A 27,300-nucleotide genomic window follows, 5' to 3' on the forward strand; every position below is an offset into this window, starting at 1 on the left:
AGCTAATGTTGCAATTTTCAATGTCAACAAATCAATTGACTCAAAAAATGCTCAAACAGCACACATCTATAATATGTAACAAATTCTCTGCAATATAGAATCGCAATCTATACAACATTAAACTATATTTAGCACGCTGACAGTGCGCTCTGCGGGGAGGCAAAGAAGCATCACAACACCCGGGAGCATTCATGCATCTGGAATGATCCGAACGCAAGAAAATGCATGTTGCAAGAAGTTTTTTTTCATATAAGACCTATGGTAATAATATATTTCCTGCATGAAAAACATAACAAAAAATATTAGCAGACACAAAAATTGTCCAGAAGTTATAAAATCAAAAAGTGATATTGCGGAATAGACGACATGTCTATAATGTTTTATTTATGATAGTCTAGATATGTTGACATAGGGTGAGATGAGGCCAAAAACAACCAATACATAAGATCCTTTGTTCCCTCAGCTGTTGTTTTTATAAACGAGCTCCTTAAACAAGCTTACAGTAGCTGCTATGTAGTCACTTTAGTGGGATGCGACGTGTGATTAGTTTTTATCGTATTACAAATGTGTTTAGTTTTTAGCTTTATGATGGTTTGTATGTTGTATGTATTTTATGTATTTGTACCTTGTTTTGACTGTTGTACCTCATTTTTTACCGTTGAACCTCGTTTTTACTGTTGTACCTCGTTTTTACTGTTGAACCTTGTTTTTAATGACTACTGCTGCAAACCAAATTGCTCCTCGGGGACAATAAAGATTTTCTAAGTCTAAGTCTAAGATAGCGTGAGAAGCTCTGCCATCCGGGAGGAGCTCAAAGTAAAACCGCTGCTCCTCCATATCGAGAGGAGCCAGATGAGGTGGTTCGGGCATCTGGTCAGGATGCCACCCGAACGCCTCCCTAGGGAGGTGTTTAGGGCACGTCCAACCGGTAGGAGGCCACGGGGAAGACCCAGGACACGTTGGGAAGACTATGTCTCCCGGCTGGCCTGGGAACACCTCAGGATCCCCCGGGAAGAGCTAGACGAAGTGGCTGGGGAGAGGGAAGTCTGGGCTTCCCTGCTTAGGCTGATTCCCCCGCGACCCGGCCTCGAATAAGCGGAAGAAGATGGATGGATGGATAAATATGTTGACACACACATAAACACATAGGTCAAAATATTGTCAGTCTCCCTGTCGTTGCAGGCCGATCCCCTCCTTTTGCACAGCTATTTGTGTAACCGTGGCATTTTGCACATAGATTTCAGACGGACTAAATAAATATGCAAAATGGCACCCGCAAAAACAGTTTCTGTTTCGATAAACCACATTGTGCCTGCTGGGTGGATATATTTGCATTTTCTCCTCCCAGCATTGACACCATCCATCCATCCATTTTTTTACCACTTGTACCTTTCGGGGTAGCGGGGTGTGGTGGAGCCTAGCTCAGCCGCATTCGGGCGGTAGGAAGACAGACACGCTAAATGGATTGCGCTCCTTATTTTGCTCACTAAAGAGACAATCTTTAGTGTACGAGTTTTGTAGATCAGCTCTGTGCGTGCTGTAAAGTTTGCACATGCTTTAATGCATGCAAACCTTTAGAAGATCACACCTTATACCAGGGGTGGGCATTACGTCGATCGCGATCGACTGGTCGATCACGGAGGGTGCGTCAGTCGATCTCAAGCCAGGCATTAAAAAATAGACATAAAAATGAGCAATCATCAATCATACCAAGACTTCACTTTCATCAGTTGTTTGACATTCTCGGCACCCGAGGATCTTGTGAGATGACGCTGGCTGCTGCGAGCTCATATTTAAGAAAAAAATCACTAACAGGGCGGACGCAGAGAAACACATTTTATTTCTAGAGACTCCGTACCTACTGTCAAAACTCTAAAGACCGACTGCACAGTTCCTGTCTTCACCATAAAAGACCTGTTTCATCCTGCCTGTGCTAACAAAATAAGAGTCTCAGAAAGCTAGTGTGCACAAGCTAGCAAGCTACGGAGTTTGATGCCAATGTATTTCTCCCCCGCCCTCAGCGACCGCTTTCTCACTTGCTTGCCCACCCGCACACTCACTGACGTCATTCACCTGCTGCCAGACATTAAAGGGCCACACACATATGCTACTCTCATAACAAAGTGTTTAAAAAGGAGTATGCAAGTTGGACAAATGAGATGCCAAATCCAACCACTTTCATGTGGTATTGGACAGAAAGGAGGACTTTTTTTTTCCTCCATTTGAAAATGCGGACGTTATCAGCACCACTGTCTAATTCCAATCAATGCAAGTCATCAGAATCAGGTAATACACCAACTTATATTCTTGTCTTCATGAAAGAAAGGAATCTATGTGTGTTAAACATGATTGTATTATCATTAAACACCATTAACTTGTTAACAAAAATGTCTCTTTCATAAATAAATAAATATAAATTATAAATAGGAATGAGGTAGATCTCCTCGACTTGGTCAATTGAAAAGTAGCTCGCCTGCAGAAAAAGTTTGAGCGCCCCTGCCTTATACCTTTAAGGAAAAGTTCTGGTTACAATATATCGTATTTCCTTGAATTGCCGCAGGGCATAGAGTTTGCGCCTGCCTTGAATTACTGCCGGGTCAAACTCGCTTAGCAAAATACTTCGCGCATGTTTAGTATTACCGCCTGGTCAAACTCGTGACGTCACGAGTGACACTTCCCCTGTCATCATTTTCAAAATGGAGGAGGCTGATTTCAATACCAGTCATTTGAAATCGCATAAAGGGGAGAAAATTAAGAGCTATTCAGTAGGATTTAAGGTCCAAGCTTACATCACACTCACATTTTTGCTGTATACCTTTGGTAAGTGCCGGAGTGAGAAGAGGTTTTGAAATGATTAGCGCATGCTTACTTTTACCGCATGCCTTTGGTAAAGCGCAGGAGTGAGAAGAGGATTTAAATTAATTAGCGCCCCGGCAGAAATTTAAGGAAATACGTTACTCTTAAATAGGAAGGTCGTTTTATAAATACTGCCATGAATCTGTCAAGATGACACCATTTAAAGCGATGCCAAATTAATAATTATCTCTATGTGCTTTTGAATGGACGCAGCTGTAATATCACTCAATCGAACCAAAACTATTATAAAGGTAATGTTGAGTCACTGCAGAGTAGAATTCTAGCAGAGACAAAGTACAAACACCAAAACCAGTGAAGTTGGCACGTTGTGTAAATCGTAATTAAAAACAAAATACAATGATTTGCAAATCCTTTTCAACCTAAATGTGGAAGTAGTGTCAAAGCGCTTTGAGTACCTTGAAGGTAGAAAAGCGCTATACAAGTACAACCCATTTATCATTTATTATTTATATTCATTTGAATAAACGACAAAGACAAGATGTTTAACGTTCGAACTGGAAAACTTTGTTATTTTTTGCAAATGTTAGCTCATTTGGAATTTGATGCCTGCAACATGTTTCCAAAAAGCTGGCACAAGTGGCAAAAAAGACTGAGAAAGTTGAAGAATGCTTATCAAACACTTATTTGGAACATCAAAACAGGTGAACAGGCTAATTGGGAACAGGTGGATGCGACGATTGGGTAAAAAAACAGCTTCCATAAAACGCTCAGGCATTCACAAACAAGGATGGGCCGAGGGTCACCACTTTGTCAACAAATGCTTGAGCAAAATGTCGCACAGTTTAAGAACAAGATTTCTCAATGAGCTATTGCAAGTGTGTAAAAGATATCACCACATGGGCTCAGAAACACTTCAAAACAACACTGTCAGTAACTAGTGTTTGTCACTACATCCGTAAGTACAAGTTAAAACTCCACTATGCAAAGCCAAAGCCATTCATCAACAACACGCATAAACCCTGCCAGCTTCGCTGGGCCCGAGCTCATCTAAGATGGACTGATGCAAAGTGGAAAAGTGATTTTGGAAAAATAGTTTTTTGAAACTGTGAACGTCGTGTCCTCCGGAACAAAGAGGAAAAGGACCATCCGGATTGTTATAGGCGCAAAGTTGAAAAGCCAGCATCTTTGATGGTATGGGGGTGTATTAGTGCCCAAGGGATGGATAACTTACACATCTGTGAAGGCACCATTAATGCTGAAAGGTACACACAGGTCTTGGAACAACATATGCTTATTTCAGCAAGACAATGCCAAGCCACGTGTTACAACAGCACAGCTTCATAGTAAAAGAGTGTGGGTACTAGACTGGCCTGCCTGTAGTCCAGACCTGTCTCCCATTGAAAATGTGTGATGCAATATGAAGCGTAAAATACCACAAGGTTGAACAACTTAAGCTTTACATGGGAAAGAATTCCACCTGAAAATCTTCAAAAATGGATCTCCTCAGTTCCCAAATGTTTACTGAGTGTTGTTAAAAGGAAAGGCCATGTAACACAGTGGTAAAAATGCCCCTGTACAAACTTTTTTGCGATGTGTTGCTGCCATTAGACTTGAAGTAAATGGTTATTTGCAATGGGCTTCACGGTGGCAGAGGGGTTAGTGCGTCTGCCTCACAATACAAAGGTCCTGCATTCCTGGGACTGTGGAGTTTGCATGTCCTCCCCGTGAATGCGTGGGTTCCCTCCGGGTACTCCGGCTTCCTCCCACTTCCAATGACATGCACCTGGGGATAGGTTGATTGGCAACACTAAAATTGGTCCTAGTGTGTGAATGTGAGTGTGAATGTTGTCTGTCTATCTGTGTTGGCCCTGCGATGAAGTGGCGACTTGTCCAGGGTGTACGCCGCCTTCCGCCCGATTGTAGCTGAGATAGGCGCCAGCGCCCCCCGCGACCCCAAAAGTGAATAGGCGGTAGAAAATGTGTCTTAATGAAATTAAACAATGGATGTCCGCTAACTTTTTGCAACTCAACGCCAAAAAAACGGAAATGCTGATTATCGGTCCTGCTAGACACCGAACTCTATTTAATAATACAACTCTAACATTTGACAACCAAACAATTAAACAAGGCGACACGGTAAAGAATCTGGGTATTATCTTCGATCCAACTCTCTCCTTTGAGGCACACATTAAAAGCGTTACTAAAACGGCCTTCTTTCATCTCCGTAATATCGCTAAAATTCGCTCCATTCTGTCCACTAAAGACGCTGAGATCATTATCCATGCGTTTGTTACGTCTCGCCTCGACTACTGCCGATTGTATTGTACCATATGTCCCGGCAAGAAATCTGCGTTCAAAGGACTCCGGCTTGTTAGTGATTCCCAAAGCCCAAAAAAAGTCTGCGGGCTATAGAGCGTTTTCCGTTCGGGCTCCAGTACTCTGGAATGCCCTCCCGGTAACAGTTCGAGATGCCACCTCAGTAGAAGCATTTAAGTCTCACCTTAAAACTCATTTGTATACTCTAGCCTTTAAATAGACTCCCTTTTTAGACCAGTTGATCTGCCGTTTCTTTTCTTTTTCTTCTATGTCCCACTCTCCCTTGTGGAGATGCGATGCTGATCCGCCTCCGCTTGGGATGGTTTCCTGCTGGTTCCGCTGTGAACGGGACTCTCGCTGCTGTGTTGGATCCGCTTTGGACTGGACTCTCGCGACTGTGTTGGATCCATTGTGGATTGAACTTTCACAGTATCATGTTAGACCCGCTCGACATCCATTGCTTTCCTCCTCTCTAAGGTTCTCATAGTCATCATTGTCACTGACGTCCCACTGGGTCATTATTGTCACCGATGTCCCACTGGGTGTGAGTTTTCCTTGCCCTTATGTGGGCCTACCGAGGATGTCGTGGTGGTTTGTGCAGCCCTTTGAGACACTAGTGATTTAGGGCTATATAAGTAAACATTGATTGATTGATTGAAAATGGATGGATGGATGGAGGGTTATTTGCAAAAAATAAATAAATTAGTTTCTCAGTCCAAACATGAAATATCATGTCTTTGCAGTCTATTCAAATGGGTATAAGTTGAAAAGGATTAGCAAATCCTTGTATTCTGTTTTTATTTAGGAATTACAAAATGTGCCAACTTCACTGGTTTTGGGGTTTGTATAATTGTGTCCATTCAGTCCATTAAAATAGAACAAGCAGACACCTGCAGAGCATGATAACCACGTTTAAGACCAGCTGCTAAAGTGACCCTAATCACTATAATCCTGTGGCCACCCCGGGTCGTTGTGGCCCAAAACAACCGCATCGAGTGTTTATGCTCATCAAATCATCACAGACGCATTTCCCCACATGACATCCCTCAGTATCATGCACAAGCCCACTCACCTTTGTCCCTCTCCCTCTCCCACAGGCATGCAGATTAAAATTCCAGAGTACAACAACCACGACTTCAACCAAGCGCCCCTGTTCACACAGCCGCTGATCACCACGTTAGCCGTCGCCGGCTACAACACCACTCTCAACTGCAGCGTGCGCGCTCACCCCAAGGTAGGCGGTTGACCCCATGTAAACCACCAAAGATGAAACTAAGTCAGAAGTCTTCAAGAAATGCTTATTGTGTATATATATATATATATATATATATATATATATATATATATATATATATGTATATATATATATATATATATATATATATATATAAATATATGTATATACATATTAGGGCTAAGAATCTTTGGGTGTCCCACGATTTAATTCAATATTGATTCTTGGGGTGGCTGTTCGATAATATATAGATTTTTTCGATTCAACGCGATTCTGTATTCATTCAATACGTAGGATTTCAGCAGGATCTACCCCAGTCTGCTGACATGTTAGCAGAGTAGTAGATTTAAAAAAAAATAAGCTTTTATAATTGTAAAGGACAATGTTTTATCAACTGATTGCAATAATGTAAATTTCTTTTAACTATTAAACGAAGCAAAAATATGACTTATTTTATCTTTGTGAAAACATTGGACACAGTGTGTTGTCAAGCTTATGAGATGCGATGCAAGTGTAAGCCACTGTGACACTATTGTTCTTTTTTATTATTTTTATAAATGTATAATGATAATGTCAGTGAGGGATTTTTAATCACTGCTATGCTGAAATTATAATTTATATTGATACTGTTGTTGATAATATTCATTTTTGTTTCATTGCTTTTGGTTTGTTCTGTGTCGTGTTTGTGTCTCCTCTCAATCGCTCTGTTTGTTGCGGTTCTGAGTGTTGCTGGGTCAAGTTTGGTTTTGGAATTGGATTGCATTGTTATGGTATTGCTGTGTAGTGGTTTGTTGGATTGATTAAAAAAAAAAAAAAGATTTAAAAAAAAAAATTAAAAAAATCGATTCTTTAAAAATGAGAATCGATTCTGAATCGCACAACGTAAACGATTTGATTCGTATTCGAGTCGATTTTTCCCCAAACCCCTCATATATATATATATATATATATAACAAGTTGAGTTTATATCAAAAAGTTCTATTTTGGTTTCATCTGACCACATGACATTCTCCCAATCCTCTGCTGTATCATCCATGTATCCATTTTGGAATAAACTCAAATTGTCGTGTTTGGAGGAAGAAGAATACTGAGTTGCATCCCAAGAACACCATACCTACTGTGAAGCATGGGGGTGGAAACATCATGCTTTGGGGCTGTTTTTCTGCTAAGGGGACAGGACGATTGATCCGTGTTAAGGAAAGAATGAATGGGGCCATGTATCGTGAGATTTTGAGCCAAAACCTCCTTCCATCAGTGAGAGCTTTGAATGGTTGACCAAATACTTATTTTCCACCACAATTTACAAATAAATTCTTTAAAATTCCTCCGATGTGAATTCCTAGATTTTTTTTCACATTCTGTCTCTCACAGTTGAAGTGTACCTATGATGAAAATTACAGACCTCTGTCATCATTTTAAGTGGGAGAACTTGCACAATCGCTGGCTGACTAAATACTTTTTTGCCCCACTGTATCTAACATGAATATAATGACGTAAATTTGTTATTCATGTTTTTTATTTCAAAGCTGAATGGTTCGGCCGTGTCGCTGCCATTTCTAAACTACACCACAGTGTGTTAGATCAAAGTATCTAAAGACTTTCACATTTGTGCAGAATCGCGTGGGGAATATAAAAAAGTATATATTTTTTTTTCAAAAAGTCGAGACAAGCAAACATCGAGCAAGCCCCTGTTGAACCCCTCAGACCTAAGTGGTTCCAGTAGTTGTTCGAAATGTTGCTGATGTTTCGCGTGTCCGCCTGCAGCCCAAAGTGAGCTGGATGAAGAACAAGATCACCATCAACGACGACCCGCGCTACCGCATGTTCAGCAACCAAGGGGTGTGCACTCTGGAGATCAGAAAGCCCAGCCCTTACGATGGCGGCATGTACACATGCAAGGCCATCAACGACTTGGGAGAGGCCACGGTGGAGTGTAAGCTGGAGGTCAAAGGTCAGTGGACACCCGGATGAGGCGACTGTAGTAGTCTGGCACCTCATTTGTGGTTTTAGTTTTACTTAACTCCTCATGTAAGTCAGAACATACAATGTGAGTAATAATTGATGGCAGTGATTCTCAAACTGTGTTACCACGTGTGCTCAAAAATCACTTCATTCAATATTCAAACACAGTGTTACTGTTCAAACTGTGTGTAAATATTCAATATACCGTATTTTTCGGAATATAAGTCACAGTTTTTTACATAGTTGGGCCGAGGGTGCGACTTATACTCAGGAGCGACTTATGTGTGAAATTATTAACACATTACCGTAAAATATCAAAAAATATTATTTAGCTCATTCACGTAAGAGACTAGACGTATAAGATTTCATGGGATTTAGCGATTAGGAGTGACAGATTGGTAAACGTATAACATGTTCTATATGTTATAGTTATTTGAAAGGCTCTTAACATAATATGTTACGTTAACATACCAGGCACCTTCTCAGTTGGTTATTTATGCGTCATATAACGTACACTTATTCAGCCTGTTGTTCACTATTCTTTATTTATTTTAAATTGCCTTTCAAATATCTATTCTTGGTGTTGAGTTTTATCAAATAAATTTCCCCCAAAAATGCGACTTATACTCCAGTGCGACTTATATATGTTTTTTTCCTTCTTTATTATGCATTTTCGGCAGGTGCGACTTATTCACCGGAGCATCTTATACTCCGAAAAATACGGTACTATATAAATAAAACCTCTGCCTTGATTTTATTTAATCCTTAGGCCTACTACACTACTGTATTTTAATGTTGGTTATTATGGTGGTACTTGTAGAGCAAAGTGTTTTCTGAGGTGGTACTCGGTGAAAAAGGTTTGAGAGCCACTCATTTATGGAAGGGAATATATATACCGTTTTTTTTCGAAGTATAAGTCGCTCTGGAGTATAAGTCGCACCTGCCGAAAATGCATAATAAAGAAGGAAGAAAACATATATAAGTCGCACTGGAGTATAAGTCGCATTTTTTGAAGAAATTGATTTGATAAAACCCAACACCAAGAATATACATTTGAAAGGCAATTTAAAATAAATAAAGAATAGTGAACAACAGGCTGAATAAGTGTACGTTATATGACGCATACATAACCAACTGTGAAGGTGCCTGGTATGTTAACATAACATATTATAGTAAGAGTCATTTAAATAACTATAACATATAGAACATGCTATATGTTTACCAAACAATCTGTCACTCCTAATCGCTAAATCCCATGAAATCTTATACGTCTAGTCTCTTATGTGAAGGAGATAAATAATATTATTTGATATTTTACGGTAATGTGTTAATAATTTCACACATAAGTCGCTCCTGAGTATAAATCGCACCCCCCGCCAAACTATGAAAAAAACTGCGACTTATAGTCCGAAAAATACGGTAGTTTTGGGGGCAACTTCAAATGTGGTGCCAGTGTTTGTCATGAGGGTTGTGGAAAATGCAAAAGGGCTGGCGTGTAAGGACATGTAAGTACTGTATCTGCTCTTCTTTGTCAAAGTGATTGTCAGTAGTACATTAATATCCATTTTTGTAATCTTTACTTCTGACCCATACATACTAGGGGTGGAACGGTTCACAAAATCCATGGTTTGGCCCTTTTTAACGGTTTAGTGAAAATATTTTCGCTTTGGTGTACATTGTTGTTGTTTTTTAACGCCCCTAGAATACCATATATTCTGAAAATCAGTTATTGTTCTTACAAAAATATCTAATAAATAAAACTTGAAAATGGCTCCTAAGTCTCCGAAATTTGTTGTAAATTAAAAAATCCTTACATTTATTGATACACTAAATCTGTGGCCTTTGTTGGGCCGTGAGAGCCTCCAAAGGAACACCAAAACATATTTTTCTCATCTGCGGTCCATATTGGCTGCAATGGCACTCAGTTGTAGTACACTTTTCCACCACTTGTGGCAGTAATGATTATAACAAACAAAGAAGTCTGCATCTAAAGTCAGAGTTTTTTCAGCGCAAAAATTATCCATCCATCCACTTTCTTCTGCTTATCTTTCCACCACTTATGGCACTAATGATTATATCAAACCAAAAGTCTGCAGCTAAAATCATACAAGTTTTTTCAGCACAAAAATTATAACTAAAGAAAAAAAACAACCTGTATTTTCATGCGCACTTTAATTTTGTTGACAGCAATGGGCCTGCGGACCCTAATTATCAATTTTGTTTATTTTAGCACTACATAATTGTATGAAAATGTACTTTTCGTCAGTTATTTATGAGTCCCTTTTTATGCATTATATTTGACCTCAGCCTAAGGTTTATGTGTTAAAGAAATTATAATTTTTGTGATTAACGCATGCTTTCATATCGTTTGACAAGTTTGTAAACTGTAAGTAGGTTGGATATAATTATTGAATTAAAATAAATAGTAGGTCTATTAATTCAGTGTTAATATTTGAGTGGAAAGTAGAAAAATTGGGCACTGAGATGAAAAAGGTTGAGAACGCCTGGTCTAGATAATAACATGTATTGAATATTCTTTGGTGTAAATTGTGTGCACATTTTGTTACAATCACTTTTATAAGTATCATAATTTTTTTTTTCTTCAATGCACACCTTTTGAATATATACCTGGGAGTCGTCAACGCTATTTTTTATACCAGACACTCTTAAAAATATATATTTTATAAACATTATATAGATTCACCCGGTCACAACATTAAGTACACCTTCACACTCGCTGATCGATTCAGACTCTGCAGGAGCTTCTCCAACCATCCTACTTTTTAACCATTTATCATTTAGAAAAGACTAAATTCATTATAGGTCCCCTGTTAATGTAAGAGTGATCGCACACAAGGATACATCAGTTAATTTTTGGTGCCTGAACTTTAGTATTAGTAGCTGTCAAGTGATCATTAACTTAGTTAGAAATGAAGATGTCATCCAGACTGATTACAGTCGTCCCCCGTTTATCCTGGTTATTTGCTTCCAAGCCTGACAATTTTAAACACAATTCCAGGAAGTACTAATAATATATATAAAGTGGGTGACATTGTTATCACCAGGAAAGATGAGATCACCTACCTAGGTTCCATTCTAGAGGCTAATCTTTCCTGTGATAAAATGGTAACCAACGTAATCAAAAAGGTCAACAAAAGAACGAGATTCCTCTACAGAATCTCCTCTCTGGTCGACAAAAGCACCTTGAAGATTCTTGTGGGAACTCCCATTCAACCCTTTTTCCATTCCGCTTGCACCTCCTGGTATCCCAGCACCTCCAAAACCCTCAAATCTCGACTCCAAACATCCCAGAACAAGTTAGTCCGGTTATTTTTAGACCTCCACCCCAGATCACACCTCCAACCCACTTCTCCAAAGTGGGCTGGCTCAGGGTGGAGGACAGAGTAAAACAACTTGCACTGAGCCTAGTCTATAAAATCCGCTACACCTCCCTGATACCGAAGTACATGTCAAATGACCGCCATAACCACAACACCAGGGGGAGCTCCACAAACGACGTTAAACCCAGATTCCGATCTAACAAAGGTTTTAACTCATTCTCTTTCTATGCCACATCAATGTGGAATGCACTCCCAACAGGTATAAAAGTAAGTTCATCTATATTCCTTCAAAACCGCTCTAAAACAACACTTCCAGGCAACTTCAACCCTTTACTAATACCCTCCTCCATTCACATCCCATCTCCCCGGATTATAAATAACCTTATGTAAATAATCAAATCTACTTTTAATGTATTTACTTGCTCTTATGCTATCTGAACTCACTATGTTCTCTGCTGGCTGTACATATCCTACTAAATAAGACCTAAACTGTTTCAAAGTCCATTTCTCTGTTGATGCAATTTTTTGATCACCGAAGTACTGATATCAACCAAAGCTCCTCATCCCACCCCCCGGATTGTAAATAATGTAAATAATTCAATGTATATACTATGATGATTAACCTGTGTGATGACTGTATTATGCTGATAGTATATATTTGTACCATGAATTGATTAACGTGGAACCCGACTTAAACAAGTTGAATAACTTATTCGGGTGTTACCATTTAGTGGTCAATTGTACGGAATATGTACTGTACTGTGCAATCTACTAATAAAAGTATCGATCAATCAATCAATGCCATAGAACAGGGGTGCCCATTACGTCGATCGCGAGCTACCAGTCGATCTCGAGTCAGGCTTTTAAAAAAAATAGACCTAAAAATTAGTGATCATCAATCTTCACCAAGACGTCACTTAAATGACATTCACGGTACCGGAGGATCTTGTGAGATGACGCTGGCTGCTGCAAGATCATTGTTATTAAAATATGACCGAGAGGAAGGCGAGAAACACTTTTTATTTCAACAGACTCTCGCGCCGTACCTTCCGTCAAAACTCTAAAGGCCGACTGCACATTTCCTATCTTCACAATAAAAGCCCTGCTTCATGCTGCCTGCGCTAACTAAATACAGAGTCTCGGAAAACTGGCGTGCACAAGTGATCCCTCAGAAAGCTGGCGTGCACATCACTTGTGCACGCCAGCTTTCCGAGACTCTTATTTTGTTAGCGCAGGCAGCATGAAGCAGGGCTTTTATTGTGAAGATAGGAAATGTGCATTCGGCCTTTAGAGTTTTGACGGAAGGGACGGCGCGAAAGTCTGTTGAAATAAAAAGTGTTTCTCGCCTTCCTCTCTGTCATTTTTTCATAATAATGAACTGGCAGCAGCCAGCGTCATCTCACAAGACCCTCGGGTGCCGTGAATGTCAATCAAGCAAGCTACGGAATTTGCCGCCAATGTTTTTCTTGTAAAGTGTATGGAAGCTGGATGAATAAGATGCCAAAAACCAACCACTTTCATGTGGTATTGTATAGGAAGGACAACTTTTTTTCTCCTCCATTTGAAAATGTGGGTGTTATCATCATTACTGTCTGATTCCAATCAATGCAAGTCATCAGAATCAGGTAATACACCAACTTATATTCTTGTCTTCGTGAAAGAAAGACATCTATATGTGTTACACATGCTTGTATTATCATTAAACACATTTAACTTGTTTACAAAAATGTCTCTTTCATAAATAAATAAATATAAATGATATATATAAATGAGGTAGATCCCCTCGAGTTGGTCAATTGAAAAGTAGCTCGCCTGCAGAAAAAGTGTGGGCACCCCTGCCATAGAGCATAAAAACTGAACACCACAAAAAAAAGAGCATAAAAGTTTGCAACCACCTAAAAACAGTGTTTTAAAAAAAAACATAAGAGCTCTTTAAAAATTAAATAACAGTCATATAGTCATTTTACACTCGTTTCACCCAATATACTACTGTTGACTACAGTACTCGGATCCTCCAAACCTCATTGCCATGGTAATCACCCGGCCACTACAACACGGCCCCGACGTGAAAATACTTCATCACATTTTGGGTAATTCCTCTAAGTTAGAACTGGGTTTCCATGTGCTGAAACCATCGCAATAAGTTCTGCATAAACTTTGTCAACTTGACAGTCGCAGCTAGGATATTTGCTCGTGTTGTTAGCATTCAATGTGTTAGCATTGCATGCCATGCATTGCCATTCCACATCGCTTACACCAAATCTATATTACTGATGTCAAAGATGAAGTGCATCTTGAAACAATAGTTCATCTCCACTTTTCCTGGACAGATAACAGCTGAGAGCAGTCTTGTTAGCATCGAATAAAATGCGACATTTGTCCCTCTGATATGACTTTTGACATCTGTCGCGTCAAAGTCTTAACGATTTGGAGATGTGTTATTGATGAGGCAGGAGTTGAAATCCATCCATCCATCTACTACCGCTTGTCCCTTTTGGGGTGACGGAGGATGCTGGAGCCTATCTCAGCTGCATTCGGGGCAGAGCCAGAGTTGAAATCTCGCTTGGTAAATACTTTCATTGTTGGCCAAAACATAACAATAGAAAATAAGACAAATACAGCACTTGAAAACATCTAACTTTGGGTAAAAAAAAACATGCAGAATATGCTTTAAAAAAGTTCACTACGATGTAGGGAGGGTAGGGATGGGTACTTAGTTCGGTACTTTTTTAGGCACGTTCGGTTGCAGCCTCGACACGACCGGCTGCAGATTTATCACTGGCTCAAAAAAAACAATCATTAAAGCAGCACTCAAGGCGGACTCAACCAAACTCCCGCTAAGTAATGCTGCAATTTTCAACACCAACGGAGCCAGTATGCTTGGTAGAAAATCCCGGAAACGTGAAATAAACGGCTAGCTTGATGGTTATGTACATTCAATTTGCCATTGACAGGCTGTTAGCATGAACAATTTTCCGAATATGTACAGTGTAAACACTTTGTACGGCGCAACATGACACATTGAGCTTCCTGGAAAAAGCTTCTGCCAAGTTTGACAATATACCATAGATAGCCTATACAGTGCTGCCATCTAATGTCTTGGAAGTGCAACTGCATTGCAAATGATAGATAGATAGATAGTACTTTATTGATTCCTTCAGGAGAGTTCCTTCAGGAAAATTAAAATTCCAGCAGCAGTGTACAGAGTTGAGATCAATTTAAAGAAAAAAGTAAAAAGTAAATAATGGGGGTTTAAATGGAAACAAAATAGAGAAATATTACAAAAAGAATAAAAACAATGGGAATAACAATATAACAGTAAAATAAGACTATAACAAGACAAAGTAGGCAGTAGTGACCATGTTATGAAAATGTTTTGCACTGTTAATGTTTTGCATCCCCTGTCATCCTAATACCCCCCGTCCCCCGTCCCAGAGAGGAGTTGTACAGTCTAATGCCACTCAACTGTAATAAGAAAACAAGATATAACAACTGGACAGAATAGTTATCATAATCAGCTCATTTTTATGTTCCTTGACTGCACTTAAATGTAGAATATATGTAGAATATATTTATATTATTCATATATTATATATACTGTATAATATATGTTATATATTATTATTATTATTATTGTTTATTGTGAGCGAACTGTGGTGCAGAATTTCCCCCAGGGATCAATAAAGTACTTTCTATTCCATTCTATTCTATTAAATGTTACATTAAAAATATATTTTTATAGCAAACAAATAAAATTTACTAACACACACAAAAGCATTCAATCAATCAATCAAATTTTGATTGGTTTTGATTGAAAAGGGCTGCACAAACCACAACAACATCCCCTAATCCGAAACCTACATCTGGGCAAAGAAAAACTGCAAAAACTCCAAAATACAAAAAAATTGGTACCGACGACTACCAGTCTCGATTCCCAGGTACCAGGAATTGGTACCTTGTCGGTTCAAATGTGAAGCGAGTCCTGGTAACACACACACACACACACACACACAAAACATATTTCAAACAACACAAGGTTGTCAGGTCAACCGAACGATTCAGAATATTTTTTCTTTAACCGTTCCACCCCTAATATTGTACTTACTACACCGTATTCAAGTGTGTGAATGGGACCCCTGATCAACAAGCTAACTCACTTTCTCACAGTGAAACATGTTAATATTAGCAATTTAAACAAGCTAATGTTAATACAAGTGTCTTAGTCACTTGTTCATTCCCACAACCTCCAAAGGTCTATCATCTTTTCCATCCTTACTACTTTGACAAGTTACGACGTTTTTTTTTTTTTTTTTTACCAGTTAACTCCTTCATTTAAAGAGTTCAGTAATCACTCAACGATATTCCCTGGTGCACACATATAACCCCGCGTAAACTTTTTGTTAACCCCTCTTCTCTTCTCTCTCCCCCAGTCCACAATCAAGAATCATGAATATGTTTGTTCTCATAAAAGGTAAGCTTTCATATGGATTTGGCATATGAAGCTTATGTCATTCATTCTGCATCCCCCAGTCTGCCTGCTTCTTAACGTTTTGAGTTGGGTGGGAGCGCAAGGACGCAGAGAAACAACGCCAGCCTTTAATGTGGCAGGATGTGCATGAAGCCTCATGGGTGGACTACTTTATGTTGGGTGTTTTCTCTGGTTGCCATATTGTGACTCCTCAGTGTTTTGTGCAGCGACATAAGGTGAGTACGACGTTTTGGTGCAAAGCTTACATTAGGGCTTTTAGGGTTTCTACTCTGTGCCTGTTAAGAATTTGCGCAAAGCGGCTATGTGTGCAATGTTTTACCATGAAATACGCTTTTCTTGCCAGCCTCGGCCGACGCAAGCTGTGTCCCAGTTCTGTCCTACTTTGTTTCAGGTGTTTTACAACTAACATTTTCACATTCTACACTGGTTTTCAGGCGGAGAAATAAACTAGACAATATCAAAACTAGGGCTTTCAAATGTAAAACTAACAAAAAAACAAACATGGTAAATCACAAAAGATTGTAGAGCGATTAAAAAAAAATACAATTAATTATTGTGGTGAAGAAGGAGCTGAGCCGGAAGGCAAAGCTCTCAATTTACCGGTCGATCTACGTTCCCATCCTCAACCTATGGTCATGAGCTTTGGGTCATGACCGAAAGGATAAGATCACGGGTACAAGCGGCCGAAATGAGTTTCCTCCGCCGTGTGGCGGGTCTCTCCCTTAGAGATAGGGTGAGAAGCTCTGCCAACCGGGAGGAACTCAAAGTAAAGCCGCTGCTCCTTCACATCGAGAGGAGCCAGATGAGGTGGTTCGGGCATCTGGTCAGGATGCCACCCGAACGCCTCCCTAGGGAGGTGTTTAGGGCACGTCCAGCTGGTAGGAGGCCACGGGGAAGACCCAGGACACGTTGGGAAGACTATGTCTCCCGGCTGGCCTGGGAACGCCTCGGGATCCCCCGGGAAGAGCTAGACGAAGTGGCTGGAGATAGGGAAGTCTGGGCTTCCCTGCTTAGGCTGCTGCCCCCGCGACCCGACCTCGGATAAGCGGAAGATGATGGATGGATGGATGGACAATTAATTATGATCTGTACGTACCTTGATTACCCGTACGTGTGTTCTCTACGTCAGTAGTTCTCAAATGGGGGTACGCGTACCCCTGGGGGTACTTGAAGGTATGCCAAGGGGTACGTGAGATTTTTCAAAAATATTCTAAAAATAGCCACAATTCAAATATCCTTTATGAATATATTTATTGAATAATACTTCAACAAAATATGAATGTAAGTTGATAAACTGTGAAAAGAAATGCAACAATGCAATATTCAGTGTTGACAGCCAGATATTTTTGTTGACATGTTCCATAAATATTGATGTTAAAGATTTCTTTTTTTGTGAAGAAATGTTTAGAATGAAGTTGATGAATCCAGATGGATCTCTATTACAATCCCCAAAGAGGGCACTTTAAGTTGATGATTACGTCTATGTGTAGAAATCTTTATTTCTAATTGAATCACTTGTCTATTTTTCAACAAGTTTTTAGTTATCTTTATATATTTTTTTCCAAATAGTCCTAGAAAGACCAATATTTTGCACTGGTATACAATTTAATGAATCAGAAACTGATGACATAGTGCTGTATTTTACTTCTTTATCTCTTTTGTTCAACCAAAAATGCTTTGCTCTGATTAGGGAGTACTTGAATTAAACGAAAAAAGGTTGAGAACCACTGCCCTACGTAATATGATTGTTAATTTTGAAGATTTGCGATTGGAAATTTGAGATTTCTTTTTTTATAAAATTGCATTGTGTTTTTGATCGCAACGTTGTTAGGAGAGGATACAAACATAAAGTATACCTTATTTTTCTAAAGAACTCTTTCGGCCCCACTGACTCCCATAAAACTACTATTTTCCAACAGAATGTAATCCTGGTATACGTATAAATATGAGTTTCTATGAATGCCGAATGAATCTCATTTTTCTTGATTTGAAAAACAAGAAAATATACTTTTGGTTTGATTGCGCCCCTTAACCACCAGATGGTGCAGGAAAACCCTTCTCAGAGCTTTGATGAGCGTAAATGAGTTAAACAGCCTTTAAACTGCTAAAATACAATGAAAATGATCTTAGGTAGTTATATATTCATCCAGCGGTATAGCTCGGTTGGTAGAGTGGCCGTGCCAGCAACTTGAGGGTTGCAGGTTCAATTCCCGCTTCCGCCATCCTAGTCACTGCCGTTGTGTCCTTGGGCAAGACACTTTACCCACCTGCTCCCAGTGCCACCCACACTGGTTTAAATGTAACTTAAATATTGGGTTTCACTATGTAAAGCGCTTTGAGTCACTAGAGAAAAGCGCTATATAAATATAATTCACTTCACTTCACATTTTCTACCGCTTGTCCCCTTCGGGGTCGCGGGGGTGCTGGAGCCCATCCCAGCTGCACACCCTTGTCCACGCAGTGCCAAAACAGATCATGGCTATATATGGCTATATGTGACACAGTGGAACTTTGATTTACAAACCTAATTAGCAATGAACGGGTTTGTAAATCGAAAAGTTTGTATAGTGAAGCGCATTTCTCCATTAGAAGCAATGGGTTCCATCCATATTTTAGTGAAGGCTAGTACAATTTCAACACAAAATAAAAAGTACTGTATATCAAACATACATAAGGGGGTGATGGATAAAATTTCTCTTTATTAACAAGCTAAACCGTGCCATATATGCTGCTCTGCCAAGACGTGCACACACATGAGGCACTGTGGTGCCCTCACAAACGATCAGAAATCACAAAAATCCTTAACTTTAACAACCATTTTGCTACAATAATAAACATTTTAAAAAGTAGAGGCGCAGAGGAGAAAGCAGCAGACACAGGGAGAAGTAAAATGGACGTTAAAAAGACACGCCCCTGAACTAGTGAGTGGTAGTGTCTTTTTATCCGCTGTGCAATAAGCCTGCTCTGGCAAATTTTTCCAGTAAAGTCTGGTTTCAAAACAAGTAAAACTTGCTGTGGTCCGAAGCCTTCTTTATCAATTACTCCATAATTGTGAGCGCCATTATGATTCTGTTCGCAACTTTGTGTTTTTTTTTGTTTGTTTGTTTTTTTACCTCCACAGCGATTACCTCCTTTCTATGCTGGTCTGTTGAGTTGTTTTAGACAAGGGGTGCCCATTACGTCGATCGCGAGCTACCAGTCGACCGCGGGGGGTGTGTCAGTCGATCTCCAGCCAGGCTTTTAAAAAAAATAGACCTAAAAATGAGTGATCATCAATCTTCACCAAGACGTCACTTAAATGACATTCACGGTACCGGAGGGTCTTGTGAGATGACACTGGCTGCTGCAAGATCATTATTATGAAAATATGACCGAGAGGAAGGCGAGAAACACTTTTTATTTCAACAGACTCTCGCGCCGTACCTTCCGTCAAAACTCTAAAGGCCGACTGCACATTTCCTATCTTCACAATAAAAGCCCTGCTTCATGCTGCCTGCGCTAACTAAATACAGAGTCTCGGAAAACTGGCGTGCACAAGCGATCCCTCAGAAAGCTGGCGTGCACATCACTTGTGCACGCCAGCTTTCCGAGACTCTTATTTTGTTAGCGCAGGCAGCATGAAGCAGGTCTTTTATTGTGAAGATAGGAAATGTGTAGTCGGCCTTTAGAGTTTTGACGGAAGGGACGGCGCGAAAGTCTGTTAAAATAAAAAGTGTTTCTCGCCTTCCTCTCTGTCATTTTTTCATAATAATGAACTGGCAGCAGCCAGCGTCATCTCACAAGACCCTCGGGTGCCGTGAATGTCAATCAAGCAAGCTACGGAATTTGCCGCCAATGTTTTTCTTGTAAAGTGTATGGAAGCTGGATGAATTAGATGCCAAAAACCAACCACTTTCATGTGGTATTGTACAGAAAGGACAACTTTTTTTCTCCTCCATTTGAAAATGTGGGCGTTATCATCATTACTGTCTGATTCCAATCAATGCAAGTCATCAGAATCAGGTAATACACCAACTTATATTCTTGTCTTCGTGAAAGAAAGACATCTATATGTGTTACACATGCTTGTATTATCATTAAACACATTTAACTTGTTTACAAAAATGTCTCTTTCATAAATAAATAAATATAAATGATATATATAAATGAGGTAGTTGGTCAATTGAAAAGTAGCTCGCCTGCAGAAAAAGTATGGGCACCCCTGTTTTAGATTCACACTGAGTTAGCAAAATGGACAAAACTTGTCGAAAGGTGAAAAAGCACAGAAAAAGCAGACACACTGAAGCACAGGGTAGTGATTAGTACTGCAAAGCGAGGAGGGCTAGGCCTCCCCAAAAATACAGCGCCCTGATTTTTGCCTGCAGGCGGCACAGAAAATGAATGAATGAACGCAAACATTTTTCACACACACGATCTAAAAGTTTGTAAATAGAAACGTTTGCAAGTAGAGGGGTTCGTCAATCGCGGTTCCACTCTATATACCATATTACCTTGAATTGCCGCAGGGCATATAGTATGCTCCTGCCTTAAATTACTCCCTTCGCAAAATACTTGGCGCATGCTTACTATTACCGCCGGGTCAAACTCGTGACGTCACGAGTGACACTTCCCCTGTCATCATTTTCAAAATGGAGGAGGCTGATTTCAATACCGGTAATTTGAAATCGCATAAAGGGAAGAAGATTAAGAGCTATTCAGTAGGATTTAAGGTCCAAGTTTACATCACACTCAAATGTTTACTGCATGCCTTTGGTAAGTGTCGGAGTGAGAAGAGGTTTTAAAATAATTAGCGCATGCTTACTTTTACCGCATGCCTTTGGCAAGCGCAGGAATGAGGAGAGGATTTAAATTAATTAACGCCCCGGCAGCAATTCATATATAAAAGACTTGTGCGGATTCAATGAAATCAAACCAAGTCCTGCCTGCTTTCTTTCTCATTTTAGCGCAGTAGGGACGATATTAATATTTTTTGTTTGCTTGCCTACTGTATCATGTTAAGAAGAGGCTGCGATATTTATCGCCGTATAGATTTTTGGCCATTTCACCCATCCCTCGTCTCAATGCGATCAAATTCACTTCTATCGTTGATCTTTTTAACTTCTTCAGCAAAACTACAACAGCACAGCAATGTTCCTGTAACGCCACACATGGATTTGCAGTAAGAACTACGCCCTCTTTGAGGCTTTCAGAACATCAATCAATCAATCAATCAATGTTTACTTATATAGCCCTAAATCACTAGTGTCTCAAAGGGCTGCACAAACCACTACGACATGAATACTAACAAAGACTGAATTGGGACACCCTCGTAAACCTGCTCTGTGTCTCCTTGTTGCCGACATGATGACCAATGTCCCCTCTTGCCCCGCCCTTCCCCCCCCAGGAGGGTTTACCTTCTACGAACTCATGAAACGCGGAGTGCCCCTTCACCTGATTGACAAGTACATGAACGAGACGAAAGAGGTGGAACAAGACAAGTAGCAGAAAAGGGAACAGTGAGACTTGTTTAGCTTTTGGCCCGACTGTGCGATGCTCCTCCTCTCTCACCTTCTGAGGCCAGCAGCCTGCAAGCGGCGACGGGCGTGTGAAGGTGGGGAGGAAGGAAGCATTCGACTTTGTTTCTTTGTACGTCTTAGTCGGCTCAGATGCATGTCAGCAGCTCTTCTTTGTTTTGGCTCCACATTTGATTCAGCGTGTAAACAAATTTGGCACAAACAGCGGAGCATTTTTGTGTTATTTGTTTTTTCTGGAGGGGGAGTGCTTAGTAATGGTGAATTTTGGGGCAACAAGGAGCCTATAAAAAATGTTTGGTGTTTCTATGGCGACTCTAAATTTCTGAATGGCAAGAAAAATGAATATAGACTGAAGAACTGTTATTGGATGTGTTGCAGACCGCCCCTATTGTTCAGATGGCAGGCCGATATTATAAAAATAAAAGGTTAAATCTATTTTCTGCATGAAATGTTGGACGAATATTTGTTTCTTGGGCTATGATGGAGGCTGACTCAAGTGCGCATGCCTTTACCTTTGTAATTATGGATTACAATAAATGGCAATTTTAACTATTGCTCTGTTTTTATTGTGTTTAAAACATTCATTTAAAAGAGCTGTGGTTTATTTATTTTGTTGCAATGCGGTTCAACTAAAAATATACACAGGAAATATAATATACAGTAATCCCTTGTTCGTTTATCTTTGTTAATTGGTTCCTGACATGAATTTTCGCCAAGTACAAATCTTTAATTACGAATTTATTATTTTCATAGCGAGAACATAAAACAAACATGTTTACTACCTTTGAAATACTATTTTCAAGATCATGACAGCCCTCATGATATGAAATAAAACCATTTAGTCACCTTTACACTCTGTTAATCTAATGTAGTAATGTTGCCTGAGGCAGAGCCAATCAGTAGCCACTACTATTGAACGGCCTGATCTGATTGGTTTGGTCTCATCTTGTGGCCAATACTACTGTAACATTGATCATGTTAGTTTAATTAGACATTTTTAGGCTCAACAGTGGGGGGGGGGATGTACTACAAAAAATGTTTACACGTATAATTTATATTTTTATACATATATATATATAAGCATACAGTATATATACACACATACATACATATGCACATAAATATATACATATATACATACATTTACGTATACATTTGTATAAATATATACACATGTATATATGTATAACTCTACATACACATAAATATATGTAAATACACACACACACATACATATATATATATATATATATATATGAGGTGAAACCACAGTATTTGAAGCGCAATGTGCCGACAGGTGACTGTACCATACAGTTAATATATAGAATAGTCTTGAACGATTAAACAACTACAGGTTAAATTGTGGCTTAGAAATTCAACGAAATGGGTTTGGAATGCATCATATAAATTTCTGAATGACAAATACTTTATGTGAATCTGAATTCAGTAAACCTTCCTGGTTGAGCATTTATTTCAGGAGGTCTGCCTTACAAGACCAGTGTATTAACACTGCACACCATGGGAAATGGTGACTATTTTAGGGGAAAAATGCCATTTAATTCTTACCAGTGATAGAGCAGAAAGGTGCTCTGAATACATTTGAGATCAAATTTCATATGGAGCGCCCTGTCATTGATTAACTGAGCTATAATTGTACAGTAGTGTGTTGGTATGACATTTGATTAAATTATATATTTCATTACAAATTTTAGTTTACACTAATATTAATTTGAATAAATAGCTAAATTTATAAGTGTTTATTAATAATAGTATGTTGTAAATATTAAAATAAGTTGGGTATAATTGTTGGGTATATCATGGTTCTCGCCCAGAAAAGGGTGGAATGCCATCTCCGGGTTGGGGAGGAGACCCTGCCCCAAGTGGAGGAGTTCAAGTACCTAGGAGTCTTGTTCACGAGTGAGGGAAGAGTGGATCGTGAGATCGACAGGCGGATCGGTGCGGCGTCTTTAGTAATGCGGACGTTGTACCGATCCGTTGTGGTGAAGAAGGAGCTGAGCCGGAAGGCAAAGCTCTCAATTTACCGGTCGATCTACGTTTTCATCCTCACCTATGGTCATGAGCTTTGGGTCATGACCGAAAGGATAAGATCACGGGTACAAGCGGCCGAAATGAGTTTCCTCCGCCGTGTGGCGGGGCTCTCACTTGGAGATAGGGTGAGAAGCTCTGCCATCCGGGAGGAACTCAAAGTAAAGCCGCTGCTCCTTCACATCGAGAGGAGCCAGATGAGGTGGTTCGGGCTTCTGGTCAGGATGCCACCCGAACGCCTCCCTAGGGACGTGTTTAGGGCACGTCCAACCGGTAGGAGGCCACGGGGAAGACCGAGGACACGTTGGGAACACTATGTCTCCCGGCTGGCCTGGGAACACCTCGGGATCCCCCGGGAAGAGCTGGACGAAGTGGCTGGGGAGAGGGAAGTCTGGGTTTCCCTGCTTAGGCTGTTGCCCCCGCGACCCGACCTCTGATAAGCGGAAGATGATGGATAGATGGATGGATGGATGGGTATAATTGCAAAGACTCCAAATTAGCAGCATTAGAGAGCAGTTCCGGAAGTATGTATCACATATACTTTGGTTTGTGTATGTTTTGGTCATTAAATTTTTATTTCATTCATGGTAATTGATAAACTAAAAAACGTTTGATGTATTACAATTTTATTTTGAAACACATAAAAATAAAAGTGAAAAACAAATGGTGTGTCTTTTTCAGCGTCAAAAAACATCCATCCATCATCTTCCGCTTATCCGAGGTCGGGTCGCGGGGGCAGCAGCCTAAGCAGGGAAGTCCAGACTTCCCTCTCCCCAGCCACTTCGTCTAGCTCTTCCCGGGGATCCCGAGGCGTTCCCAGGCCAGCCGGGAGACATAGTCTTCCCAACGTGTCCTGGGTCTTCCCCGTGGCCTCCTACCGGTTGGACGTGCCCTAAACACCTCCCTAGGGAGGCGTTCGGGTGGCATCCTGACCAGATGCCCGAACCACCTCATCTGGCTCCTCTCGATGTGGAGGAGCAGCGGCTTTACTTTGAGTTCCTCCTGGATGACAAAGCTTGTCGCCCTATCTCTAAGGAGACTCCTAAGTACTTGAACTCCTCCACTTGGGCAGGATCTCCTTCCCAACCCGGGGATGGCATTCCACCCTTTCCCGGGCTAATTTGAAAAAAATAAAATTTATTTTTTTCATTTTAGATTTCATATAACAAAAATGGCTTCACGGTGCAAGAGGGGTTAGTGCGGCTGCCTCACAATACGAAGGTCCTGAGTAGTCCTGGGTTCAATCCTGGGCTCGGGATCTTTCTGTGTGGAGTTTGCATGTTCTCCCCGTGACTGCGTGGTTTCCCTCCGGGTACTCCGTCTTCCTCCCACTTCCAAAGACATGCACCTGGGGATAAGTTGATTGGCAACACTAAATTGGCCCTAGTGTGTGAATGTGAGTGTGAATGTTGTCCGTCTATCTGTTTTTGCCCTGTGATGAGGTGGCGACTTGTCCAGGGTGTACTCCGCCTTCCGCCCGATTGTAGCTGGGATAGGCGCCCCCCCGCAACCCCAAAGGATGGATGGATATAACAAAAATGAAAATAATCAAACAGCAAAAAAAAAAAAGAAGAAAGGATCACATTCTGACACCAGAACCGGAAGTTGCTATTTTAGGACATGACCGCAGACTGGACTATTAAAAAAAAAAAAAGCAGTGTTCCCGCGTCTATACAAAAAATATATTGATCCATGATACAACACCAATGTTTTACCCGCAGGCTATTCCGCGGTGACGTCCTTAAATAACAGCTTCAGGTTTTGGTATTTAAAGGCCTACTGAAACCCACTACTACCGACCACTCAGTCTGATAGTTTATATATCAATGATGAAATATTAACATTGCAACACATGCCAATACGGCCTTTTTAGTTTACTAAATTGCAATTTTAAATTTCCCGGGACTTTTTTCTCGAAAACGTGTATGCGTGACGTCACGGGCTGTTATGAATATGAGCGTTGCACACACACACAGCTAAAAGTCGTCTGCTTTAACGGCATAATTACACAGTATTTTGGATATTTGTGCTTCTGAATCTTTTGCAGTTTGTTCAATTAATATTGGAGAAGTCAAACTAGAACAATGGAGTTGGGAAGCTTTAGCCTTTAGCCACACAAATACACAGTGATTCCTTGTTTAAAATTCACGGAGTTGAAACTTTACTATGGATCAGAGCGAACATGGATCCCGACCACTTGTCAACCAGCAGGTTTCGGTGAGAAAATTGTGGTTAAAAAGTCACCACTTACCAGATATCAGCTGAGCTTGTGCTGTCCATACAGCTGCCGTCGACTTCCCCGAGACACTGCGCGTCAACACCCGGCCGTGGACGTACACTTCCGACTATCAGGTACTGTTAAACTCACTAAAACACTAGCAACACAATAGAAAGATAAATGATTTCCCAGAATTATCCTAGTAAATGTATCTAAAAACATATGAATCCGTCTTTTTTTAATTTATTTATTTTTTCTAGTCCGTCGTATCAATATCCTCAAACACAAATCTTTCATCCTCGCTCAAATTAATGGGGAAATTGTCGTTTTCTCGGTCCGAATAGCTGTTTTTGTTGGAGACTCCCATTAAAATCAATGTGAATATATGAGGAGCCATCAACATGTGACGTCATCGTCTGCGACTTCCGGTAGAGGCAGGGTTTTTCTCCAGCTGCGAACTTTATCGTCGATGTTCTCTACTAAATCTTTTCAGCAAAAATATGGCAATATTGCGAAATGATCAAGTATGACACATAGAATGGACCTGCTATCCCCGTTTAAATAAGAACATCTCATTTCAGTAGGCCTTTAAACATGAACAATTATTTGTTTTAGGTCCGGGTATTTTCGTTTCTGTCGACTGGTAATTTACATTTTTGCTATAGGAAATATAAAATAAAACCTATTTATTTATTTTCTAAATGACATTAGAAATAAACTTTTCAACACCAATTCTTGAAAAGAAAATCCAATGACCAAAACACACCTTGGGCACGTCACTTCCGGTCCGGACGCAAATCGGTCCAATAAAACCCAAAGCGACAACTCTTGGTTCCGTTTCGAAATGGCCTAGTAAGCTCACCTCCCACTCGAGGCCAAATGAGCTGCTATGTTTTGGGCTTGGCCGAGATAAGGTATCCGTATCTAAACCTCTACCACCGAGAGGTTTTGCGAGTCCGTTGACGGTCTATTTTAGGAGTCTCCGAGCTCGGAAACGATGGCCAGTATCCTGTGGCCGGAGCCGCTGTCGAGCGCGCAGCTGAAGCGGCTGGAGGAGCACAAGTACAGCGCCTCGGGTCGCTCGCTGCTGGAGCCTCCGTGTCAGATCTACTGGAACTGGCTGGTCCAACAGATACCGACATGGGTGGCCCCGAACACGCTGACCATCGTGGGGCTGGTTGTCAACATCGTATCCACGCTCCTGCTGGTCTTTTATTGCCCCACGGCCACAGAGGAGGTGAGTTTAAGCGACCTCGGACAAAGTTTGTACTCGGCGAAACTACGTCCACGCCTTGCGTAACTTTAAACCAAACCAGGCCATTTACCGACGTGTTTGCAACATAGCAACCCCAGAACACGTCGCC

The 27,300-nt window shown here is 40.5% G+C and overlaps 2 protein-coding genes across 2 annotated transcripts in view; both read left to right on the plus strand.

Moving 5' to 3' along the window:
- Positions 1-22,224, plus strand: part of mybpc1 (myosin binding protein C1) — a 53,158-nt gene extending 30,934 nt beyond the window's left edge. The window contains exons 23-26 of the mRNA XM_061912125.1: positions 6,231-6,367; positions 8,132-8,318; positions 16,101-16,141; positions 21,543-22,224. Of these exons, the coding sequence (XP_061768109.1) occupies positions 6,231-6,367; positions 8,132-8,318; positions 16,101-16,120 (344 nt within the window). The 3' untranslated portion in view covers positions 16,121-16,141; positions 21,543-22,224. The remainder of the gene's footprint in view (positions 1-6,230; positions 6,368-8,131; positions 8,319-16,100; positions 16,142-21,542) is intronic.
- Positions 22,225-26,747: 4,523 nt separating this feature from the next.
- The window catches only part of chpt1 (choline phosphotransferase 1), a 29,915-nt gene continuing 29,362 nt past the window's right edge, over positions 26,748-27,300 (plus strand). Inside the window, exon 1 of the mRNA XM_061912131.1 lies at positions 26,748-27,173. Within this exon, the coding sequence (XP_061768115.1) occupies positions 26,934-27,173 (240 nt within the window). The 5' untranslated portion in view covers positions 26,748-26,933. The remainder of the gene's footprint in view (positions 27,174-27,300) is intronic.

The sequence above is a fragment of the Nerophis ophidion genome, linkage group LG10 (assembly GCF_033978795.1).
Source record: "Nerophis ophidion isolate RoL-2023_Sa linkage group LG10, RoL_Noph_v1.0, whole genome shotgun sequence".
In the NCBI taxonomy this organism is placed as follows: domain Eukaryota; kingdom Metazoa; phylum Chordata; class Actinopteri; order Syngnathiformes; family Syngnathidae; genus Nerophis; species Nerophis ophidion.